At 43.4% G+C, this 20,673-nt stretch overlaps 2 protein-coding genes across 3 annotated transcripts; one reads left to right on the top strand and one right to left on the bottom strand.

Moving 5' to 3' along the window:
* Positions 1 to 525: 525 nt before the first annotated feature.
* On the bottom strand, positions 526 to 20,621 carry LOC135236217 (G protein-activated inward rectifier potassium channel 3-like). Of its 2 annotated transcripts, XM_064302456.1 has the most exons (5): positions 20,013 to 20,618; positions 6,427 to 6,664; positions 4,272 to 4,461; positions 2,667 to 3,825; positions 526 to 1,806 (listed from the first exon to the last, which is right to left on the bottom strand). In XM_064302456.1, the coding sequence occupies exons 3-5, from the start codon at positions 4,437 to 4,439 to the stop codon at positions 1,472 to 1,474; spliced, it is 1,662 nt and encodes a 553-aa protein (XP_064158526.1). In that variant the 5' UTR covers positions 4,440 to 4,461; positions 6,427 to 6,664; positions 20,013 to 20,618; the 3' UTR covers positions 526 to 1,471. The 2 variants fall into 2 exon arrangements, with proteins under 2 accessions (XP_064158526.1, XP_064158525.1); XM_064302455.1 differs by lacking the exon at positions 6,427 to 6,664 and having other exon boundaries at positions 20,013 to 20,621.
* LOC135236219 (5-hydroxytryptamine receptor 3A-like) lies at positions 12,216 to 16,097 on the top strand. The gene is made up of 5 exons (XM_064302459.1): positions 12,216 to 12,472; positions 13,309 to 13,469; positions 13,579 to 13,789; positions 14,332 to 14,565; positions 14,709 to 16,097. Exons 1-5 carry the CDS (start codon positions 12,256 to 12,258, stop codon positions 15,002 to 15,004), a joined length of 1,119 nt encoding a protein of 372 aa, XP_064158529.1. The 5' UTR covers positions 12,216 to 12,255; the 3' UTR covers positions 15,005 to 16,097.
* Positions 20,622 to 20,673: the final 52 nt, after the last annotated feature.

Below are 20,673 nucleotides of genomic sequence, written 5' to 3'. Positions count from 1 at the left end.
ATGCTGTTATTGCACCATATAACAGTGCACTGGTTGTGTGTACATGAATACAGTAAAAAAATGCAAGTATCATAGAGGATTTTACAGAAGTTATGGAAACATAAATGTATCTATCTGATTATGTCAAGCTGTGAACTGTTGAATGGAGAGGTCTCAAATAAGACCCATGGGGTTTCTTACACCTGTACATTGTATTTCTATGCTTTTTAAGTACCTTTTTACCTTTTACGTTAAAATAAAATTAAATCAAATATGATCATAATGCATTTAACAATTAAATCTTTATAAATAAAATCAAATATGATCACACTGTATGGTTATGGATAAGTAGAGGCAATAATAACATATAAAATATTTAAGCCAATATTTGATGAATAAATATAAGTGCATCACAATTTTATGTTAAATGTACATATTAACAAAACAAAAAAATATATTAAATTTTCCATTCGGTGTATAGAATGACCATCAAATTATCCTATTAAAAATGTGATGAAAATTGGGATCAGCATTTTTAAATAGCGGTGTTATGTACAAAAATGACTCCATACAGCTCACAGTGAGAAGGGGATCATGGGTATGGCAATGCCTGCCAGGTAACTCCAGCTGTCTGCTTTCTGAGACAAGCCTTTGATTCGGAGATGAGTCTCTCTCCCTCCGCACAGTGTGAGTGAGCATGGCAGTGCGTGTACTGTACGGCAGGGGATTACCCAGGTGAAGAGGGACCAGGTGAGGGTCCAGGTGAGGGAGGATAAATGTGCGGAGACATTCCTGAAATCTTTCTGCTGTGAGCTAATCCGAGAAAATCCCCCGGCCCACGTTCTCACCCGCCCCAGCACACAAACACTTATCTGAGTAGCAATTGACCATTCAGTTTTTGACCTCAGTGGCTGTCCCTGTGAATCTTAGAAATGGAAAAGCAGAACTAATTTGGAGGATTGCAGCTTAATTTATGGGACAGGAGTTTGTGAAGTTCAGGCCAGTGTGCATAAAGTTTGGTGTAAAGACACATTATGCCCATGAACACTAATCCCAGATAAATTTCACATATTGGCCCATAATGGCTGGGTCAGTTGGTGGGGTTCAGAAAGCATGCAGATCCAGAAAGCTTAAACTTGCAAAAAAGAGGTGTCTGTGTGGTCAATATAAGCAGGGGTACCCGCTACTGGTGGAGGGAAAATGAGCACTCAAATTTACAATGAAAAAACCAACAGACATGACCTCAAAACATTACATTTTCAGCTAGTGTTTAGTTAGTAATCAAATGTGCAACTGGGTAGAAACACATTCATGAGGGAAAGACGGCAATTGTAATTAAGCTGGTTATGTAGCAGCTTGTATCATGCAAGAATCAATTTAAACTAATAAAAACTAATCTAATGTAACATTCATAAAACAGAACTAGCCTCAGGAAAAATAATGTGTGATGTGAAATTTCGAAGGTGTTTATGATTCATATTTAAGCATGCACTCATACTCTGGCATACACGTCACAGGCCTTAGAGTCCCTGCTGTGGATATCTGCGCTAGCTCCAGCTCTTTCCTCAGTCCAGAGCTGCTCGCTAGTCTCGGATGGGTGGGCGTCAGAGACAGTGTTCCAGTAGGAGCTGAGATCTGACCTCTCGCTCCTTCCCCTCTCCTGCATCTCCTTAGCGCTGTGGGACCAGGTCTTGACGGGGAACGTCTTGTCGAAGGTGCTGTAATCGACCTGGAAAGCCCCCTTCTCCTTGGTCATGCAGGACTCAAAGCGATGTCCCCACAAGATCTCATTTTCTGTGTACGAGGTCCTGGCCTGACATGTCATGCCTACGGCGGTAAATTAAAATACAATAAAAGATCAATAAAGATCACTTAGTATTCGTAACATCATAAAAAGTGCTACAGTCCAAATCACCCTGGGTCAAGACATCACACTCAAGGAAACCTAAAAAAAGTTCAACATTATGAAATAAACACATTTTAAGAAAATTATAGTCTTCTCAATTTTGAAATCAAGGATTGCAATATTTAAAGTGCTGTATTCAGATCTTTGCTTTATCTTTCTTTCCCAGGGGTCTATTCTTTTCCCTTCCTGTACTGGGTAGTCTGGTCTTTAGCCCTTTGTGTCAGTATGGTCAGCCATTACCCCACTGGCCCAAAGAGCATGAGACCAGGTCCACTCTCCAGTTACAAAGACTGAAGACCCTGAGACACTGGACACCCCGAAATAGAATATATCAAACCTACTTTGAGGAAAATTACAGCATATATAAAAGACTATAAAGCTTGGCTTTCAAAGCATTCATTTTTTAACTATACTGGTCATGTTAGCGGCCATATTAGTCATGTTAGCGACCATATTGGTCATGTTAGCGACCATATTGGTCATGTTAGCGGCCATATTGGTCATGTTAGCGACCATATTGGTCATGTTAGCGACCATATTGGTCATGTTAGTGACCATACTGGTCATGTTAGCGACCATATTGGTCATGTTAGCGACCATATTGGTCATGTTAGCGACCATATTGGTCATGTTAGCGGCCATATTGGTCATGTTAGTGGCCATATTGGTCATGTGAGAGACCATACTGGTCATGTTAGCGACCATATTGGTCATGTTAGTGGCCATATTGGTCATGTTAGCGACCTGGCCTTGTTGTCCTGCTACACCTGCATCCACACACCTGATGCTTCCACTATGCCCTCCAGGATGACGATGACCTCCAGCCTGTCCCTCTTCAGAGTCTCGGCGCTGGTCTCCCAGAAGGGGCTGGCCCTGTCGATGACGTGCGTGATGGTCTGCGGCTCCACCAGGAAGAGCCGGTCGGCGCCCGTGTCGAAGCCCAGGTTGATCTCGGACTGCTCCAGCGGGACGAACTCGCCCTCCTCGGTGAGCCGGGACCTGACGAGCCGAGCGCGGATCTTGGCGTCGACCATGTGGCTCTCCCGCAGGTCGCCCACGCGGAACATGAGGCAGAGGCGCCCGTCGCGCTGGGACACCACGCAGCGGCGGGAGAAGACCAGCGTCTGCGCCCGCTTCTGCGGCCGCGAGATCTTGACGAACATGCAGCCCATCATGAGCACGTCGATGACGGAGCCCACGATGGACTGGGCCATGAGCAGCGCCGCCCCCTCCGCGCAGCCGGCCGTCACCATCCTGTGGCCGTAGCCGATGGTCATCTGGCTCTCGACGGACAGGAGGAGGGCGGAGAGGAACCCATCCACGTTCTGGTAGCAGGGCGCCCAGGCGGGGTCCCCGGCGTGCGCCAGGTCGCCCCGCAGCCAGGCGTCCAGGAAGTAGATCTGGGCGAAGGCCACCCAGGTGGCGACGTAGCAGACGGTGAAGACCAGCAGGAACCAGCGGCACCGCAGGTCCACCAGGGTGGTGAAGACGTCGGACAGGAAGCGGGCGCGCCCGTCGATGGCGCCCAGGTTGACCCGGCACTTTCCGTCCTTGGTAACGTAGCGCTGCCGCTGCTCCCCCTCGGGGCCGAGGTGGCGGCTCCCGCTGCCCACGAGCGCCTCCACGTACCGCTGCCCCCGCGGGCGGCCCCGGTGGGCCCCGAGGGGCCTGGAGAAGGAGAAGATGGACGGCGCCTTCCCGCCGGGTCCGCACTCGCCACGGGGGGCGCCAGAGAGGCGCCACCGGGAGCTGAGCCGCTTGCGGTAGCGCCGCGACTTCCCCGGACACGCCCCGGCGCTGACCTCACAGAGCTCTTCCTGCTGCTGAGGGGTCGGAGGTCGTGGCTGAGGAGGTGAGGTTTCGCGGGAACTACCATTTTCATGGGCAGCAGGGGCTCCCCACAAACAGGGTGGGGACTTGGTAACCACTTTGGATTCAGCCTGGAACCAAGGCATTTCAGTTCATTAAAAAAAAGGCTTACAGTGCATGTATGGAATCTATTCATACAGTTCAACATTTACTGATACCTTATTTATGGAGGAGCTGTCCCACTATGAACTATACTGCCCCTGCTGCAACTATTATTGTTTGAATGTTACTGTACATATACAATATATCAATTGTGTCACTCAATTAACCATGAATTCCAGTCAACTAGGCACATTTTCTTAGCAAAAGCCATGCTGGTTACAAGCTCATTTCCAAAATCACTTCCACACTACACTGCCATCATGACATCTAAATGGTATTATTCATAAGGCTATAAAAATACTGCAGAGTCAAATTTTCTGCAGTATTTTCAATATTGAATCACTGTTCAAGGTTTTTTTTTTTCCACACAGGATCCTACTTCCTGTTGTTAGTATGAGATGGATGAACATGGCACCTTCTCCATGTACGGGTGGGGTGAGTGTTGGGCAGGTCCGGGCAGGTAGGCCAGGAGGTGTTTGGCTCTGAGGGTGCGGACCGGGGGCACTGAGTTCCGGCGGAGCTGCTGCCTCCTGCTCCGGGCCTCCTGCAAGGCCGCACGGCTGTGGACCTCTGTGGACATCATGGCTGGGGGGTCCTCTACAGGGCTGGGAGAAAAAAACAGGACCGCAAATGATAAGCCTCCAAACCCCCAGCACCTTGGGAGAAAATGGGAAATCAAAATGGCGGTGGCACAGGGTGGCTCTAGAAAAGACACCAAAGCTCAAACCACAGAGGCCAGCAACGTGTGCCATCAATCAACCATCCATCATGTGATTGGTTGAGTGCAATGCAGTGAGAGAGATGAGGTGGAATGCCCAGGAGAAGACAATGAACAATCAGTGGAATACGGAGAGAACATAGCACTCATCTCATTCAAATATCTTCCTCAGAGGACCTGACAGCTGGTGCAATACTAGATCAGCAGATCAGGACATGGGCGTGGGTTCATTTATTTGTGTCTTTCAACTTTTACTTGCAAAAAATATATAAATGAATCAAAAAAATGCAAGAATAAATAAATAGCCAATAAATAAATAAATAAAACAGCAACCAATATTCAGTTGTCAGAGTTAAGGATAATGTGCCTGAAAAACATTGTGTATCATAATATTTGGTTGATGACAGGTTATTCAACAGCTCAAAGAGCGCCAGAGCTTTTTTATCTTTGTTGTAGAATTTATTTTATGTGCATTTTCTAAAAGTACTTGTTTAAGAACAGCACAAAAAGTAAAAGAAAAAAGTATATGAGTTTCAGGGGAATTGTGTCTAAATAGAGACATTTCTCAAACTCTCTCTCTCTCTCTCTCTCTCTCTCTCTCTCTCGCACACACTCACACACACACACACGCACACACACATACACTGACACACACACAGACAGACACATACACTCACACACACACACACACACACACACACACACCTTTCACGGGCCTAATGACTAAACAAATTACAGATTAATACAAGTGCCCCTTTAATCGCCGTGGGCACCACATTAATTATAATGATAAGCCCCTCCCCCCTCCGGCATCATCTCAATGACTGCGGTCTCATTTCCTGTGATATGATCACAGCCGCTCTGCAGTGCTATGCATTTCTAATTACATCCGGGAGATTACACTTGTATTTCTAACCTAATCTGTAATTCAGTGGCACATGGTGCTGGATTTGAGGAGATTATGATATTACCAGAGCACGGGTAATGATCTCTCACAGAATTAACTGAATAACCCTGCCAGCACTTACAATTCTATTTCACACCATGCCGTCATTCTGACATGACAAATTACATAACTTCCCATTGGTGAACAAGCTAATCTTGATGATTTTGCTGACATGGTACGTACATGTAATACCGTGGAACCTTAGGAAAGTAGAATGAAACTCAAATAGCTGTGGTACGACAGAGTTACTGATTGTAGAAATTACCATTACTACAATCCAAAGCAATGATGCAATGAAATACAAATAAACACACATTCAAAAGCCCCCATGCCCTGCTTCATTTAACACCCATTAAATTCCAAAAGGCATCTTTCCATTTATATGAATAATATAAACACATTACTATCACATGCATACAAATAACAGTAGTTCTAAATCTGTCAAGCGGGAATTCAAAAGTTTACATAAAAACATTTGCACAAATAAATATATATATATATATTTTTTTTACATGTGTTTAGTCATTTAAACAGATGCTTTAAAGCAACAGAGAAACTTTAAAATTTTAATTTTATTGAAGCAATTCATGTTAAGTACCTCATTCAAGAATACAATATAGCCCATAAACCTATAGGCTATATTGGATTCTCTCTCTCTCTCATGCTGCATACCAATGTACATCTCTCTCTCTCCCTCTCCCTCTCTCGCTCTCAGACACACACACGCACGCATGCACGCACACATACATCACGCACACACGCACACACACACACACCCACACACTCACACACTCACACACTCACACACTCACACACCCACACACACACACACACACACACACACACACACACACACACACACACCACATACCACACACATACATGCACACCCAACAGAAGCGGTACCTCTGTTTTGGTGCTCTTGTATATCCTTAACGGCAGGAAACGCAGTATCTCTCCTGCAGCAGTTGATGGTGGTTAAAAGCGTGCGTTTTGCAGTGCAGTATAAGGCGGGCTGTTGTACATCTTGCCAGCGATGTACCCGTGTGCCCTGACGACCTGCAGTCCGGATGTGGACAGAAGGACACGCCTCTCGATGATGCCGCGGTCAGGGTCAGTCAACAATCTGGCCCCGGGTCACACGCTACATAAGAACATAAGGATGATGAGGTCAGACCATTCAGTCCGTCTAGGCTCATCATGGTTCCTGCCGTCCACAGTGTCCACCGCTGATCTACCATATGATCCAGCCAGCTGTTCTGCACATCAACAACAACAAGGGGAAAAAAATACTTCCAGATATCAGAGTGAAATTTATCCTTTATCTTATTCTACTGATGGCACTTGGCATACAATATTGTTGTTACCTCATTAGCCTCTTTTAAAAAAAAATTTCATGGGCTGCTGGGTGGTTCATTCTGTTAAGGCACCATACTGTGGTGCAAGGATAAGCCCCGTAGTCTCAGATTGATTGCAGACGGTCTCAGATTGAGTTTGAATACCAGTACTGACAGTGGCCAGTAGCTTCAGAGAGCGATGCGCAGTTGGGGATTCTATCCCAGGGTATAGGAGGGTACAGTCAAAGATAGGGGTCCGCATTTAATGGCTCTCTAGCGACCCCCATTGGTCAATCGGGCACCAGTGGACTTCAAAGCTGAATATGAAAGGCCTTCCTCCGACTGCAAGCTTAGCTGCAGTTTGCGGTGTGAAAAGAAGCAGACTGGCGCCACCATGTGCTTCGGAGGAGAATCACGGATGTCCTGAATCGGGTTGGTGCATGAATGTGGTTATTGAACATTGAATATTGAATATTGCAAATATCAGGGTGAAACTGGACATGTTCAGCCCCATGTGGTGGTTCCAATTTTATTATTTATTTTAATTTAATTTAAATGAAAGTTTTTTCAGACCCTACAGAGATTGAATTCTTTCATTCTTTCTCCATAACTAATGCTCTCTTCTATCCAATTAAAAATACTCAGTCATATCTGTCAGTGCCACAACCTTAAATGTGAGGTACCAAAGTGCATAATTTACTTAAGGATATAGTCAGATAGAAATAAAATAGTCTTTCAGACTGTATTTGCACATTTAAAAATTGGTTTCTGTTCGTGGGCATCTTCCTAAAAGAAAAACCATCAACAGAAATTTTAATATTGTTACTTGCATTTGTTATATAGCAGAATGTCCTTTTCAGCACATTTTTAAGCAAAAATGTCTTTCAAATGAGTTACAAATGCAAATATAACTGATGAAATAAATACAGTGCAGGACCAACTGTTTGAACAATGAAAGTTGTAATTTTGTAATTTTATTCATTTAAACATGCTGCACATTATTTTTTGAGAAAACAGTTTCTGTCTCTAGCAAAATGGAAAAAAAGATTTTAAAAAATGAAAATAGGAAAAAGGTAAATATTTCAACAAAGTCAACTGAAATCCCAAAAATAAAATGCATTCATTAAATGTTGTTATAATAAAAAAAGTATCTCTCTTTAACTCTCTTTAGCGTTCAAAAATTATGAAAACTTCCAAATTCATGTACAGACCTCACAATTTCCCTCCTTTTAAAAGACAGAGAGAACTAGAAAATGACCACCCGTGTTTTACATGAAACGATAGCTTTAATTTTCAAAATCTGCCCGTATTACAAGTTGTTTTACAAACAGGACAAAACCACCACTGTCCTAGACCACATGCACTCAGTTGCTCTTAATGGAGTTAGCTCACTCCCTCTTCTTGATGCAATCTCCAAATATACTCACAGGCATAGCCTGTATGGTGTATGGGTTACTATCAGGGATACAATTAAAAAAGATGTAATTAAACATTCAGGATGAGCTAAATCTCTTTAGGGTTCATTTGTGTAATAGGATAGCGGATGTTTGTCTCCATGTTAGCTTTTCATTTAATTTGATTACTTTGACTGTAAGGCCATGCTCTCAATTCAAATTGGGTTACACTTTGGTTTGCCACAGAAGTAAACACAAATGCTGTAGATATTTCAAACTAGTTTTGAAAATTCATCATTCCTCCTTCAAACGATATGTTATTCTTCAGCCTCAAACTGCTCTGATATTGTAAGAAATATGTTGCTGTAGCAAAGAGTCAAATAGCCAATCTCCAGTCTTAAATAGGACATACCGTACACATTCTTCACAACTTCATTCATTGACAGGCGCCAGACTGGTGTATTGTGTCTCCAATTTTCATTTTAGATCTGTAATGATCATTCTACTGGGTGGGCAGCCTCAGCTTCTAATACAATTAAGATAATGAAGTATCCCTGCATGTCAAAGATATATAACTGTAGGCCCATTTACTCGGACCACAGATTAGTTGTGAGAGATGATGAGCTGCATTTGCAGCTGCCACTCATCCACAGCAGACAGAACATTACCAGCTGGTGGCTTTGATGAAATCAGAACTGAGATTCTAATTCATACTGTATAGTGAATGATATGATTTCTTAAAAGTTGCAGACAGATGATCCCCTCCTGTTGTTGGTCTTCATTCAATATGGTAGTTTACAAAAGATCAGCATTGTTATTGTAATGTGACCATGGGATATGGTTATAATGATAAAACAACCCAACATGAATCTGATGCAACGTAAGGTGCTTAGTTGACACTACTATGACTGGTCACTTTGAAATTACACAAAAGTAATTTTACTTTTGTAATAATTAAAAAAAAAAAAACATGTTTTTGTCTAATTTGGAGTTCACAATTTCAAGCTAAATTTAACCCTGACACATATATTACATTGATACATTTTGACAGAAATAACTACATAGCCATCATTTAATAATTTTAATAATAATATGTCTTAATGAAATACTGCTTTATTTGCTTTTTATTTTTATTCACTTGTTACATAACTTGTTCCGTATGAAACATATTGTACACAGAATACATTAACAGGGTTAACACTGTTTTTCCAAATTCAAATGAAACATGGACACAATGTGTTAGTTTTTATAAGTTTTATAAGTTTATAAGTTCCTGTTATGCGCCTGTAACGGACAACCTTTCCTCGTTGGACAAAACGTCTATCAATCGCTCCGGGATGACACTGTCTACTAAAAAACAAAGGACACGTAACGGCTTTCTGATCTGAAAACACACATTTTTTTCATGCGTCTATTGTGGCGGAACCTCTGTTGGCCTGAGACAAAGAGCAAAAGAAGAGAGGATTACTAAACTGACATTACCGTAAGCAGAGCGCACTGAGTGGACGCTTTAAGGAGCTGGAGAAGTGTACGCGCTCGGAAGTCGGAAAGTCATCAGCCAAAATGAGATTTTCAGCACTTTGGACAGCGCTCAGTGGGATTCTGCTAGGCACTCAGCGAGTCTGTTCAGGATACTGCAATTCAGGTACATAACGAATATTTAGTCATTTTTGACGACAAAGTGGAAAATATAGTTATATTTTAGTTCCTTTGTATTTGTATTTTCAGATATTTGATCGTATCCCACTTATGTTACGATTATTTACAATTGTATTTATGAATTAGATCGTATTTAAATATTTATTTAAACTTATTTTCGTTGTTGTCCTCTTTGAAGTTGCAGTGACGTATTTTCATATTTAATCTGTTACCAGACTGTTACCGCTAAATCTTTCGCGGAGTTACTTTCTGTATTAGTTATTATGCATAGGCTACCGACCATAAACAGACATATATGTATAAACAAACAGATCTTTGTAAGTTCATAACGCCCCCGTTATCTTTTTTGAAATACAACATATGGTCACCTTAGGCTTCATCTAAAAGCAAGTGAATATTCTTTGTATGTTCAGTAAAATGTAAAGATAATACATGATTTATTTAGTTCATCGACCAACGCCAATTAAGCGTTGTTCTTCTTAAAATTATTAACGCTTTGGCTTACCCGTATCACTTAGCAATACTTTCTGATTAGCTCTAATTACTTTGTGAATTGAATTTACAGTTTCGGTAAGTCCAAAAGTATTTGACAATGTATCTGATTTGTTCAATCGGTCCTGACACACACGAAAAGTCAATGGCCTTTACTGGGACGTTGTGGATGCAGAGTTTTCTTCGGTTCTCATCAACATTTAAAAATATTTTGTCTAAAGTATTCAGGTAAGACTCACTAACCACAACAGGTTTTGCAGAAAAGTGTGAATGTATACTTTGAACTATATTAAACTGTACGTTTCCTGGTCTCATATCTTGGGCTGGTAAATTGAACAGCACCAGGGAGAAAAGACAAAACAAAAAGACAGTCAGGTCAAGTAATTAAAACTCTTCCTTTCATTATAAACCAAGCCTGCTTAACTGCTGAACTGCCAGCACTGACAAGTAAACGCTGTCGCCAAGGTTGATTTTCAAATGATATCATAACATCGCAAATGAATGTAAAGTTCCAATTAAATAGATGTTACAGAAATTATTTTCATGGTAACCTGCTGACAACGCCTCGGGTTCACTCTAAGTGCGCGCTTGAGTGGAAAATGCAATACAAGCTGAAAATGTCACGGGCGTAAATGATTAATTGTGAAGATAATCATAAGCGGGAGAAAAACGCTGATGTGTTTATGTGTCTCAGTGAAGAAAAGCAACCCGGGTCGGTTCTCCAACGCGACCTTGATCCGTCTGTCGGACTATTTGAGTGACGGGTACCGTAAGGGCGTGCGTCCCGTGCGAGACTGGCGGAAAGCGACCACCGTGTCCATTGACCTAATGGTGTATGCCATTCTTAGCGTGGTATGTATGCTAATAATGATAAATGTATATCTTCTTACAGTCATAGCAACCGAAATATGATATTTCATGCTTTACTTTTGTATATGTCTATAAAACCTACTCAGAACTGATTTAAGAGGCATGCACATACATACACACACACACCCTACACATGCAAATGTATACACATATCATTAAGATGCACCCTCACATGCTATACTTGCAATAATTGCAATAGAAACGTGGCACTCTAAAGTATATACTGTAACAGTGATAGTTATGCATGTAATACTGAGCAGTTTTTATTCTTTTGCAATGCAGGATGAGAAGAATCAAGTTCTGACTACATACATATGGTACAGGCAGGTAAGCAGCCCGCAGCGTACACACATTTCTGTGCTGCACGGCGTCGGTATAGCATTTCTGTGGCAGATCAAATTTACACAGCGGGTATCTACTTTATGCTGTCTCACAGCCTCCATTCACGGCCACTTCCAGGCAATCATTAGATTACACATCAGTCAGAGATAAAGTGCTTTCCAGATGGAGAGGGAGAGGGGAAAAAAAAGCCTGCCTTTTCTGAAATGAAATTCCTCCAAGGAACATGAATGTGCTGTCATATCTTCACCACAGTAAAAGAAATTGACTTTATTTTTTATTTTATTTTTTTCTCTCCCGCTATGATTGATGATCAAAACTAAAGCAGTGGCTGGACGAGTTCCTCCAATGGAACCCTGCTGACTTTGATGACATCACACAGGTCTCCGTCCCCACTGCATCCATCTGGATACCAGATATACTCATCAATGAGTTGTGAGTGAAGTGTCTAAAGAACACCAGTGCATGATTTACACCAGTACTGTGCACAGTAGAGCTTCTGCAGCAAAGGTTTGCATTCTGTATGCGTGTGCATGCGTGCGCACACACGCAGACACACACAAAATGCAAGATATGCATGTTAATGCACATACAGATACAAATTTGATTGATATAGACATAGTAATAGTGTGTTCACCACAGACATGAGCATGCTCGTGTTCCTGCCTCTCTCCCTCTGTAATTCCTGTAGTGTGGACGTGGGGAAGTCTCCTGTGATTCCGTTTGTGTACGTGCGGTACGACGGCCTCGTGCAGAACTACAGGCCCATCCAGGTGGTGACGGCCTGCAGCCTCAACATCTACAACTTCCCCTTCGACGTCCAGAACTGCAGCCTCACCTTCCAGAGCTGGCTGCACACCAGTAAGATGCCTCTAACTGGGCTTTCAGCAGCCAAACACTTAGGGTCAAACCTTTTAGCGCAAGCAAAACTGATAACACAACCAATGACTGGTGCAAAACAAATACCATGACCAATCATTCGTCACGTTGTTGGTTTTGCACATACTGAAGGTCTTCTAATTCTGTATATCAGAGCCTGCTGGGAACAAGACACGTGCTTCTGGACACATCTGCACTTACTGTAGCAGCTTATTGTTCACACTTACAGAAATGGAATAGACACACTGCAATTAAACATCTAATGAAACTATGTGGTGCATATGTAAGCATGGGATAAGGAACTGGTCTTGTAATATGAAGGTCACAAGTTCAATTCCTGGGTAGGACACTGCTGTTGTACCCTGAAGCAAGGTACTTAACCTGCATTGCTTCAGTATATATCCAGCTGTATAAATGGATTCAATGTAAATGTAAATTTAAAAAGTCGATCTGGATAAGAGCGTCTGCTAAATGTAATGAACATACTTTGTATGTTTTCTAAAATAAAAAATAAAAAAATGAATCCATGAATATTGCAGTACACTCCATTTTAATAATGGCAGGCCACTTAGATATGCAAATGTAGTCCATTTTCCATTGATGACATCTACTAGAGAATGAAATGATATGCAATTGGAATGGGCTTCAAGATTCAATACAATTACTGTGTACTTACAATATTTCATCAAGCCACTTATTTGATTAGCCATAAACTCTGAAACACGTAATTCAAGCGCATGTATGTTCTTTTTTAGTTTTTTTAAAAAGAAAGACAGTAGAAAATGCAACAGAACATTTCTCCGTCTCTCGTCTCGCAGTTAACGACATCAACATCTCGCTGATCCGGACCGCGGAGCAGGTGATGTACGACAAGAACGTCTTCATGAACCAGGGCGAGTGGGAGCTCCTGCACATCCTCTCCCAATACAACTCCTTCAGCATCGACGACCAGGACCACTACGCCGAGATGAAGTTCCACGTGAGCGCGCTCTTCCCCTCCTCCCCCGCATGCTGGCGCACTAGCGCTCTCACCCCTACGCCCCCCACACCCCCAGGAGGCGCGGCTGACGCGTCCGTTTTCCTCTCAGCTGGTGATCCGGCGGCGACCGCTCTTCTACACGGTCAGCCTGCTGCTGCCCAGCGTCTTCCTCATGGTGATGGACATCGTGGGCTTCTACCTGCCTCCCGACAGCGGGGAGAGGGTGTCCTTCAAAATCACCCTGCTCCTGGGGTACTCCGTGTTCCTCATCATCGTCTCCGACACCCTGCCGGCCACCGCCATCGGGACGCCCCTCATCGGTGAGTCGCCATGGGGCGGAAACCGCGCACTCCGCCTCACACAGAACACGTCACAGTCCAGTGTGTTACTGAAGCTCCGCCAAAAACAGTGTCTCCCTACCGTAGACAGAACTTCCAACATGCAGGTTAACAGGGGCTGCCCACTGACTTACACTGCCCAGACACCAGGGCCCAGAGTGTGGATACACCCACGGGAATTTACTCCTGACTGTGCCAGTGGTGACAGCAGTTGGCCCAGGGAGGGAGGGTTTCAGTTGGTGGGATTGCCGGTACTGAAGTTTGGGAAATGTAGCAGCAGCAGGTACAGGTAGTGCCAGAGAGAACACTGATAAGGGCTGCTGTGGTACTTAAGTACTTAAATTAAGTCACTGATTGGCTAAAGAGTCTGCACGCCTTGTTTCCAAGGCCCAAATTGGCTGCTGATTATAAGGCAATCACAAAACCAAGCAGGCACTGCGGCTCTCCTGGACTGGACATAGAGCCTCTTAAGAGCTTTGAAAGAAGAGAGGTGTAAGCTGGTCCCTCTCCCGTTTGGCTGGCAGGCGTGTACTTCGTGGTGTGCATGGCCCTGCTGGTGATCAGCCTGACGGAGACGGTGCTGATCGTGCGGCTGGTGCACAAGCAGGACCTGCAGCCGCACGTGCCCGACTGGGTCAAGCGCCTGGTGCTCCAGCGGGCCACCGCCCTGCTCTGCATCCGGAACCGCCGCAAGTTCGGCCCCGTGCCGCCCCGCCCGCCCGACCCCGTCGGCACCAACGAGAGCAGCGCACACACCGGTAGGACCCTTATTCCCTCTCTGAGGTTACAATGGTTTTAATGTACAGCACTTCCTACTGCCAGTTATTCTGGCAATATTCAGACATGTTGTGTTCTTCACCAAAGATGATGTGCTCTGTATCGGTCCTCTTGTGCTTGACAGACAGGTGTAATCACCACGGCAGCGAGAGCGGGAGGGACGTGGAGAAGGGGGCGGGGCTGGGCTCGGGGCCGGTCCCGGTGGTCAAGGACAGCGTGGCGGTCTTGGAGAGCGTCCTGCAGGAGGTCGGCTCGATCCGGCGCTTCCTGGAGAGGCGGGAGCAGTACCGGGAAATCGCCCGGGAGTGGCTGCAGGTGGGCTACGTGCTGGACGTCCTCCTCTTCCGCGTCTACCTGGCGGCCATGCTGGCCTACAGCTTCACGCTCGGCACCCTGTGGTCGGTCTGGCAGTACGCCTGAGGCCCTGCCTCCTTCGCCGCCACCCCCCGCGACAGGGCCAGCTGTGTCTAAACACGCTTCTGTGATGCAGGACGATACCTTCTGACCCCACCTAACACCTGCACCCTATTCAGCTGCTGTGGCTGAGCCAAGACAGCTTGGAACAGAACAGTGACATCACTGTAGATGAGACAGGAAGTATTCATGAAGTGAGCGCAGCCGTATAACAAAATAACAACACAATGGCTCCACTGTTGTTTAATACATGTATTATTGACTTTGTAAAATGCATAATCCTCCCAATGTGCTAGTAAATAAATAGTGAATATTGTGCTTTGTTTGTGTTCAGAGCAGGGGTATACAGTTTTTCTATAAAAAATCTGTTTTGTTTTTGGTCTGGCCATTTGGCGGGTTATGTTGCTTTCCTGAAATGTGCAATTCAAAAAGTTACTGATGTGCTGAACTGATGTTGTACTAACTGTCATGTAGTAAACAAAGCCAAAGAAATTCCAAACAGACAAATCAATGTAGACTTCTCGGCATTATCGCGTTGTGCTAAACTAAAAATAATGTACCTGCTTCTGAGACAGCTTCACTTTCATCATTCCTGTTTTCAACGCAGCACGTCATGTTAGATTGCATTTTTGTGTAACTTAGTCCAACTCAATATGGATGTATTCAAATGGCATCAAAGTGCCTCTTACCGAAACAGCTGTTCCAGAAATTGTTGTTTTGAGATAGGATGCTCATTACGCTACCATTCCTCGACACCACCATCTTTCAGGTTAATCTAGAGAGCCAGAACCCGGGCGGAGGAGTAGGAGGAGAGGGACACGAGCGATAAATTTAATTTTCATTTGTTTTAGTGTTGTGCGAGGCATTGTTTTCTGCCGTTGGCCGGGGTATAAAAGGCATTAGGGCCGCGTTGAGAGGGATATGATCTGCTGCTATCTCAGCTATGAAATTCCAGTCTCGCAATTTGCCGAGGCGTACAGTACACAGCGACTGACACTGAGTGCCTGTTATCTGAGGAGACCAAAATCAGCGTTCCTCTGTCCCCAAAGCACTAGAACAACCGTGGTGTTACCATGGTGAATAAAGACCAACAGAAGCTTCTGTTTGTGGCCTGGTTGTGTATGACTTTTACTGCTTTACTGAAAGTAAAACTGAAAGTAAAATTTCACGTTACGTAATTACAAATTATCCTGTCCTTTTATTAACTTTATTTGCCGTGGACATACCTGCAGGCAGTTACTTCACAATTACTTTTTCTCCCACTTTTAACGTATAATACAAGCATCTGTCTGCACTTATATTAATTTGTGACACGGAGCCTTTCCATTTTATTTTAAAATGCCGTGATTCCCCTACAGTAATTGGCTTTGTGCTTCCAGAGAGTGGATTTATATCTACCACTGTGCTTCAGGTTAGGGCAGCATTAGGTCCTCCCAGCTTTGTGATGTGTGCCCAAAGACTACATTATCGTTATTAGTGAGTCATATGCCTCTATTCTGATCGAGGATAGCGTTCTCTAATTTCCGTGGTACTTGCAGTTTTCTTTTCTTGGGCGCTGATTGCACGGCAGTGGCCAGAGAGGCACAGTTTGTGACGGCAAAGTGTGGGAGGTCGAGGGGTAACCTTTCGAAAGCATTATTCCCTGCACTAGAGGCAGTCAACTTAAACCCAGCTCATCTGTAAATCATTCACTTTCTGAGGTGTAAAGGGAAGTCACTGATGTTCATTAGGTGTTCACTGATATAGGCAAGGTGTTCACCACACTTGAAACATCATTCCCAGCTGGGGCCTATCACCAGCCATTCCCCTACGTGAACCATATGATGGATTGAAGGTTTTAAATGGATGTGCACATTAAGGATGAGATTTAACTGCTTTAAATACTGACAGAAGACTGCAGTCAGCACTGTATTTTAAAACATGTGCTAAGACAGAACGGTATGACTCCCAAATGTGAGTGTTGCTATCATGTTAGCAGTGAGCCCCTGAATTGAATCAGGTGTGCTGTTTTACTGAGGACAGCCACATCTTACGACTGGTTCAGAAACGCCTGCAGCCGACAACATGTTTGCTACATTCAGTACAAAGTTCTTGAAGCCTTTTCTCTGTCAGCACTACTATACCCGTTCATGTCATTACAGAATTATTGCCAATTGGCACAGCACACAGAATTACCGGTTTAGTTTTACCTAACTGAAGGGGGAAAACGTCTCACACAGTAAGCAACATTTTTTGCATTTTACACGCTTTCAGCGTTCACTGCGATGGATTTCTTTCACACTCCAAGGCCAAATGAAGGCAGACACCCAATAATTTACAAAGCGGATATCCAAACGCTCCCGTTCACATTCGCAGCCAGACAGACGAGGTAGGTTGTATGATGAATAAGAAGGAATTTGCACAGCCTTTTCATAATGTCTGAGTTTCAGCTTTTTTTCCATTCAAGGGGAGTTTATTGGTATTTATTTACCAGATTCATTGTGTTTGCGCACAAATGCTCAAAATTTCTCTTTCAAAGCAAGTCGGACTACTTGTCTTTTCTTGATTATATTGTGTTGCAAGTCCGTGCCTGTGACACTGAAGCTTCTTGAAACAGGTGAAAACCTCTCAGAGCAGTATTATGTACAGTATGCATTTTGTAAAACGGCAACGACGGCAAAGACACAAGATATTAACTGAAGTAACAATAAAAGCCCTCGTAGCAAGGACGAGACTGCAGGAATGCCCGAGCACTCATATGTGTCACGCTGACCTCATTGGTCAGTCCCCTTGATTGGTCTACCATAGTCCACTGATGCCAGCATTCCCACAGTAAAAGGCTTTCGCCTGGGGTGTGTGATGACTGAAATGAAATGAAATGAAATCCTCTCCAACTACACACACGTGCGCATGCACACACACACACCATCGCCACACACGCATGTACGCACACTCCTGAAAGGTTGTAGATCACGATAGAGTTCCACCCTCAAGAGAGCTTTCGACTATTACCATAACCGTTCATCTTTCACTTACTTTGCCAAACTGACAATGGTCCAAATGACCATCCTACCCCAATCTGATTATGGAGATGGTGTGTATAGATCTGCTTGTTAAGGTGCCCTGAATTACCCTGATGCCCTGTACAACTCTGCCATCCAATTTGCCAATAATGGACCTTATAAAACCCACCATTGCACCCTGCACTCCTCCATAGACTGGCCTTCATTACATAGATATACACTTCATTGGTTCACTCTCATTTACAGAGCCCTTCTTAGCTTGACCTCCACACATACTGTATGCTCCTAACAGTCCCCCGAGAATATAGCTCCCTTAGTCGCACCTCATTTCAATTGTCTGCCCCCTATGACTGGAATGAACAGCAAAAAAACACTTAAAATTGACAAATTTATCTCCCTATCTACTTTGAAGAACTCAGTGATGGACATAATGCTATATCGGCTCTACTCATAAGTACATAATTATCTGCATGAATATATCTATATATAAGGTTATATTTCTACTTTCCCTCCTATCACTTATTTTGTTGTGTTGTTCTGTTGACTTTACCTGCTCATCTTTTTATTGTAGTTAGATAGTTTTTTTCTGTTTTCATATATGCCCCCCCACCCCAAGACGTTTGCCTCTTGTCAGGTGGTCCTTTGTAAATAAGAAATGTCTTCTTAAGTGACCAGACTCTGCCTGGTTAAAATCAGGTTAAATAAATTTTTAAAAGTCTACGAAGCTGCTTGTCAACAGTTTTAAGCGTGTCCACTAGAGGGCAAAGTCATCTACAGGGATTAGTGCATTGCATCAGTGTACTGCCGGTTTGTGACCTCAAATTGCTGAAGGAGTAAATGAACGAACTTGAAGCGGGGGAAATGTTTGATTATCAATTCATGTATTGTTATTTTAAATGTGTGCAACAATAAAAACAAATTCACATCATGATGGACGTATTTCGTATTCCTTTTCTAATCTTTATTGACACAACTGCAAGGCAGGCTTCCTTTTTCAATTCAATGTACACACTAAATAATTTCAGTAAAACGTTCTTATCATTGTTTTTAGAATTTCCCTTCCCAACGATTCAATTGTGCCAACACGTGGACACAACAGTATTTTAGACGAACAGGTATTTATTCCTTTCATTTCCGATCTAAAGATTAATAATTGAAAATGATTGCAAATTCACTCAGCATTCTGCAATTAAGAAAAATTCATTTCGCACAAGGGGGCGACATCGCTTGTGTGTATCTCTGAGTGGTGGTGAGGGAACCATCATGCTCAAAGCGGTGATTCTCAATAAATCCACGTATTGCTACAATTTTGTAGTCTATCCACTATTATTATTTATTTACGCGCATAAAATCACGCTCTGATCCTTAAGTAAGACTTATGCTCATATGCGATTATATACCGCAAGAGAAAGTAAATGCCAAACTTTGTTTCTCTGTAAACTACACTTACAAAGACGATGTGAGAGTGTATTGATTGTTTATATCAGCTGTGAAGTAGTCTACTCTGCATTTCATCTTAAATTATCCGTGCCATCTCCTTGCTACCCATCATTATCTGCAAAAAGCAACATTCTTGCGCAGCTTTAAATGGCATCCAACACATCAAACCATAAACAAACACCCACACATCTAAAGCACAAACCGTTCAAAGAAAACAATATAACATTACAACAAATCGCTCTAAATTAAGGCAACATTCCTACACTACGGAAATAAATGTTCTCTTTAACATCAAGGTAAGTTGCCGCGTTTTTTCGCTAGTCAGTGAGCAGCCTTACTGTTCAGGGACAGGGTTTTAAAAAAAAATTTTTTTAGGCTTGATTAGCCAGCAGGCATGGCTGGACATCGAACACAATCAGCGGGATTTGGAGAAGACTACTACCCTATTCACTACGCTATTGTCCAGGCTCTTTCCTGTCCATTAGATCATATCTGGGTCAAAGAGCACATACAGACAAGGACCTCTGGCTGTCACACAAAGCCTATTCAAAGGCCAGAAAGCATTCTCTCACCTCCTCGCTTGCATATACCGGGCATCATGGGGTTCCAGTCAAGTCTCTGCTGCGAAGTCCTCTTTCGGATTCTCTTCGCTAGTAAAACCACAAATCCGGGCGGTATTGCGTTTGCGGGAATTTATCCTCTCCATAATGTATGATCTTAAATCTAAATATTCACCGTAAACTCAGTGCCTGGCAATACAAACTTTGAAACTATAAATCTAGTAATGTTGATATGTGGTAGGCCTACACGCCACATTTGTTAACAAGTATTATGCGCATATTTACTTTTGATTGGAGAGTATGAACTAGGATGCTAAATCAAACAACTCTGGTTCAGGTCAACGCTTAATGTCAGGCCAAGAATGCATTCACTCTGCTAGTCTTATCACCACCTAGTGGTAACAAGGGTACTGCCGTATCTTTAGAAGGAGCCATGCTCAGTTACACAGTGAATGAGTCTGTATGTCAGAGATCTGTGCTGTTTCATTGATTGCTTCCTCCACCGCTGCACAAGAAACCGGAAAAACCTGAAAACTGAACAGAGCATGCTCAGTCGCGTAAACTGAATTTGTCTCAGTCGGAAGAGACAGAGAATCCGGGCTCTTTACACTTCCATTTTGCACTCACGCCGAGCCCACAAGCCCCAGGCCTGCATATTCAGTGACTCCCCTTC

The sequence above is a fragment of the Anguilla rostrata genome, chromosome 12 (assembly GCF_018555375.3).
Source record: "Anguilla rostrata isolate EN2019 chromosome 12, ASM1855537v3, whole genome shotgun sequence".
NCBI lineage: Eukaryota > Metazoa > Chordata > Actinopteri > Anguilliformes > Anguillidae > Anguilla > Anguilla rostrata.
Note: the sequence above shows the minus strand (reverse complement) of the source record. Positions and strands in the feature narration are given on the sequence as shown.

What these genes read in the sequence shown, in the direction of transcription:
- LOC135236219 (XM_064302459.1), top strand. Translation starts at nt 12,256, where the DNA reads ATGAGCATGCTCGTGTTCCTGCCTCTCTCCCTCTGTAATTCCTGTAGT. An exon ending in CCAGAGCTGGCTGCACACCA is followed by an intron (nt 12,473 to 13,308) that starts GTAAGATGCCTC and finishes CTCGTCTCGCAG; the next exon opens with TTAACGACATCAACATCTCG. An exon ending in ACGCCGAGATGAAGTTCCAC is followed by an intron (nt 13,470 to 13,578) that starts GTGAGCGCGCTC and finishes TTTTCCTCTCAG; the next exon opens with CTGGTGATCCGGCGGCGACC.
- LOC135236217 (XM_064302455.1), bottom strand. An exon ending in CCCACCCGTACATGGAGAAG is followed by an intron (nt 3,826 to 4,271) that starts GTGCCATGTTCA and finishes CCTTGGTTCCAG; the next exon opens with GCTGAATCCAAAGTGGTTAC. An exon ending in GGGCATAGTGGAAGCATCAG is followed by an intron (nt 1,807 to 2,666) that starts GTGTGTGGATGC and finishes TTACCGCCGTAG; the next exon opens with GCATGACATGTCAGGCCAGG.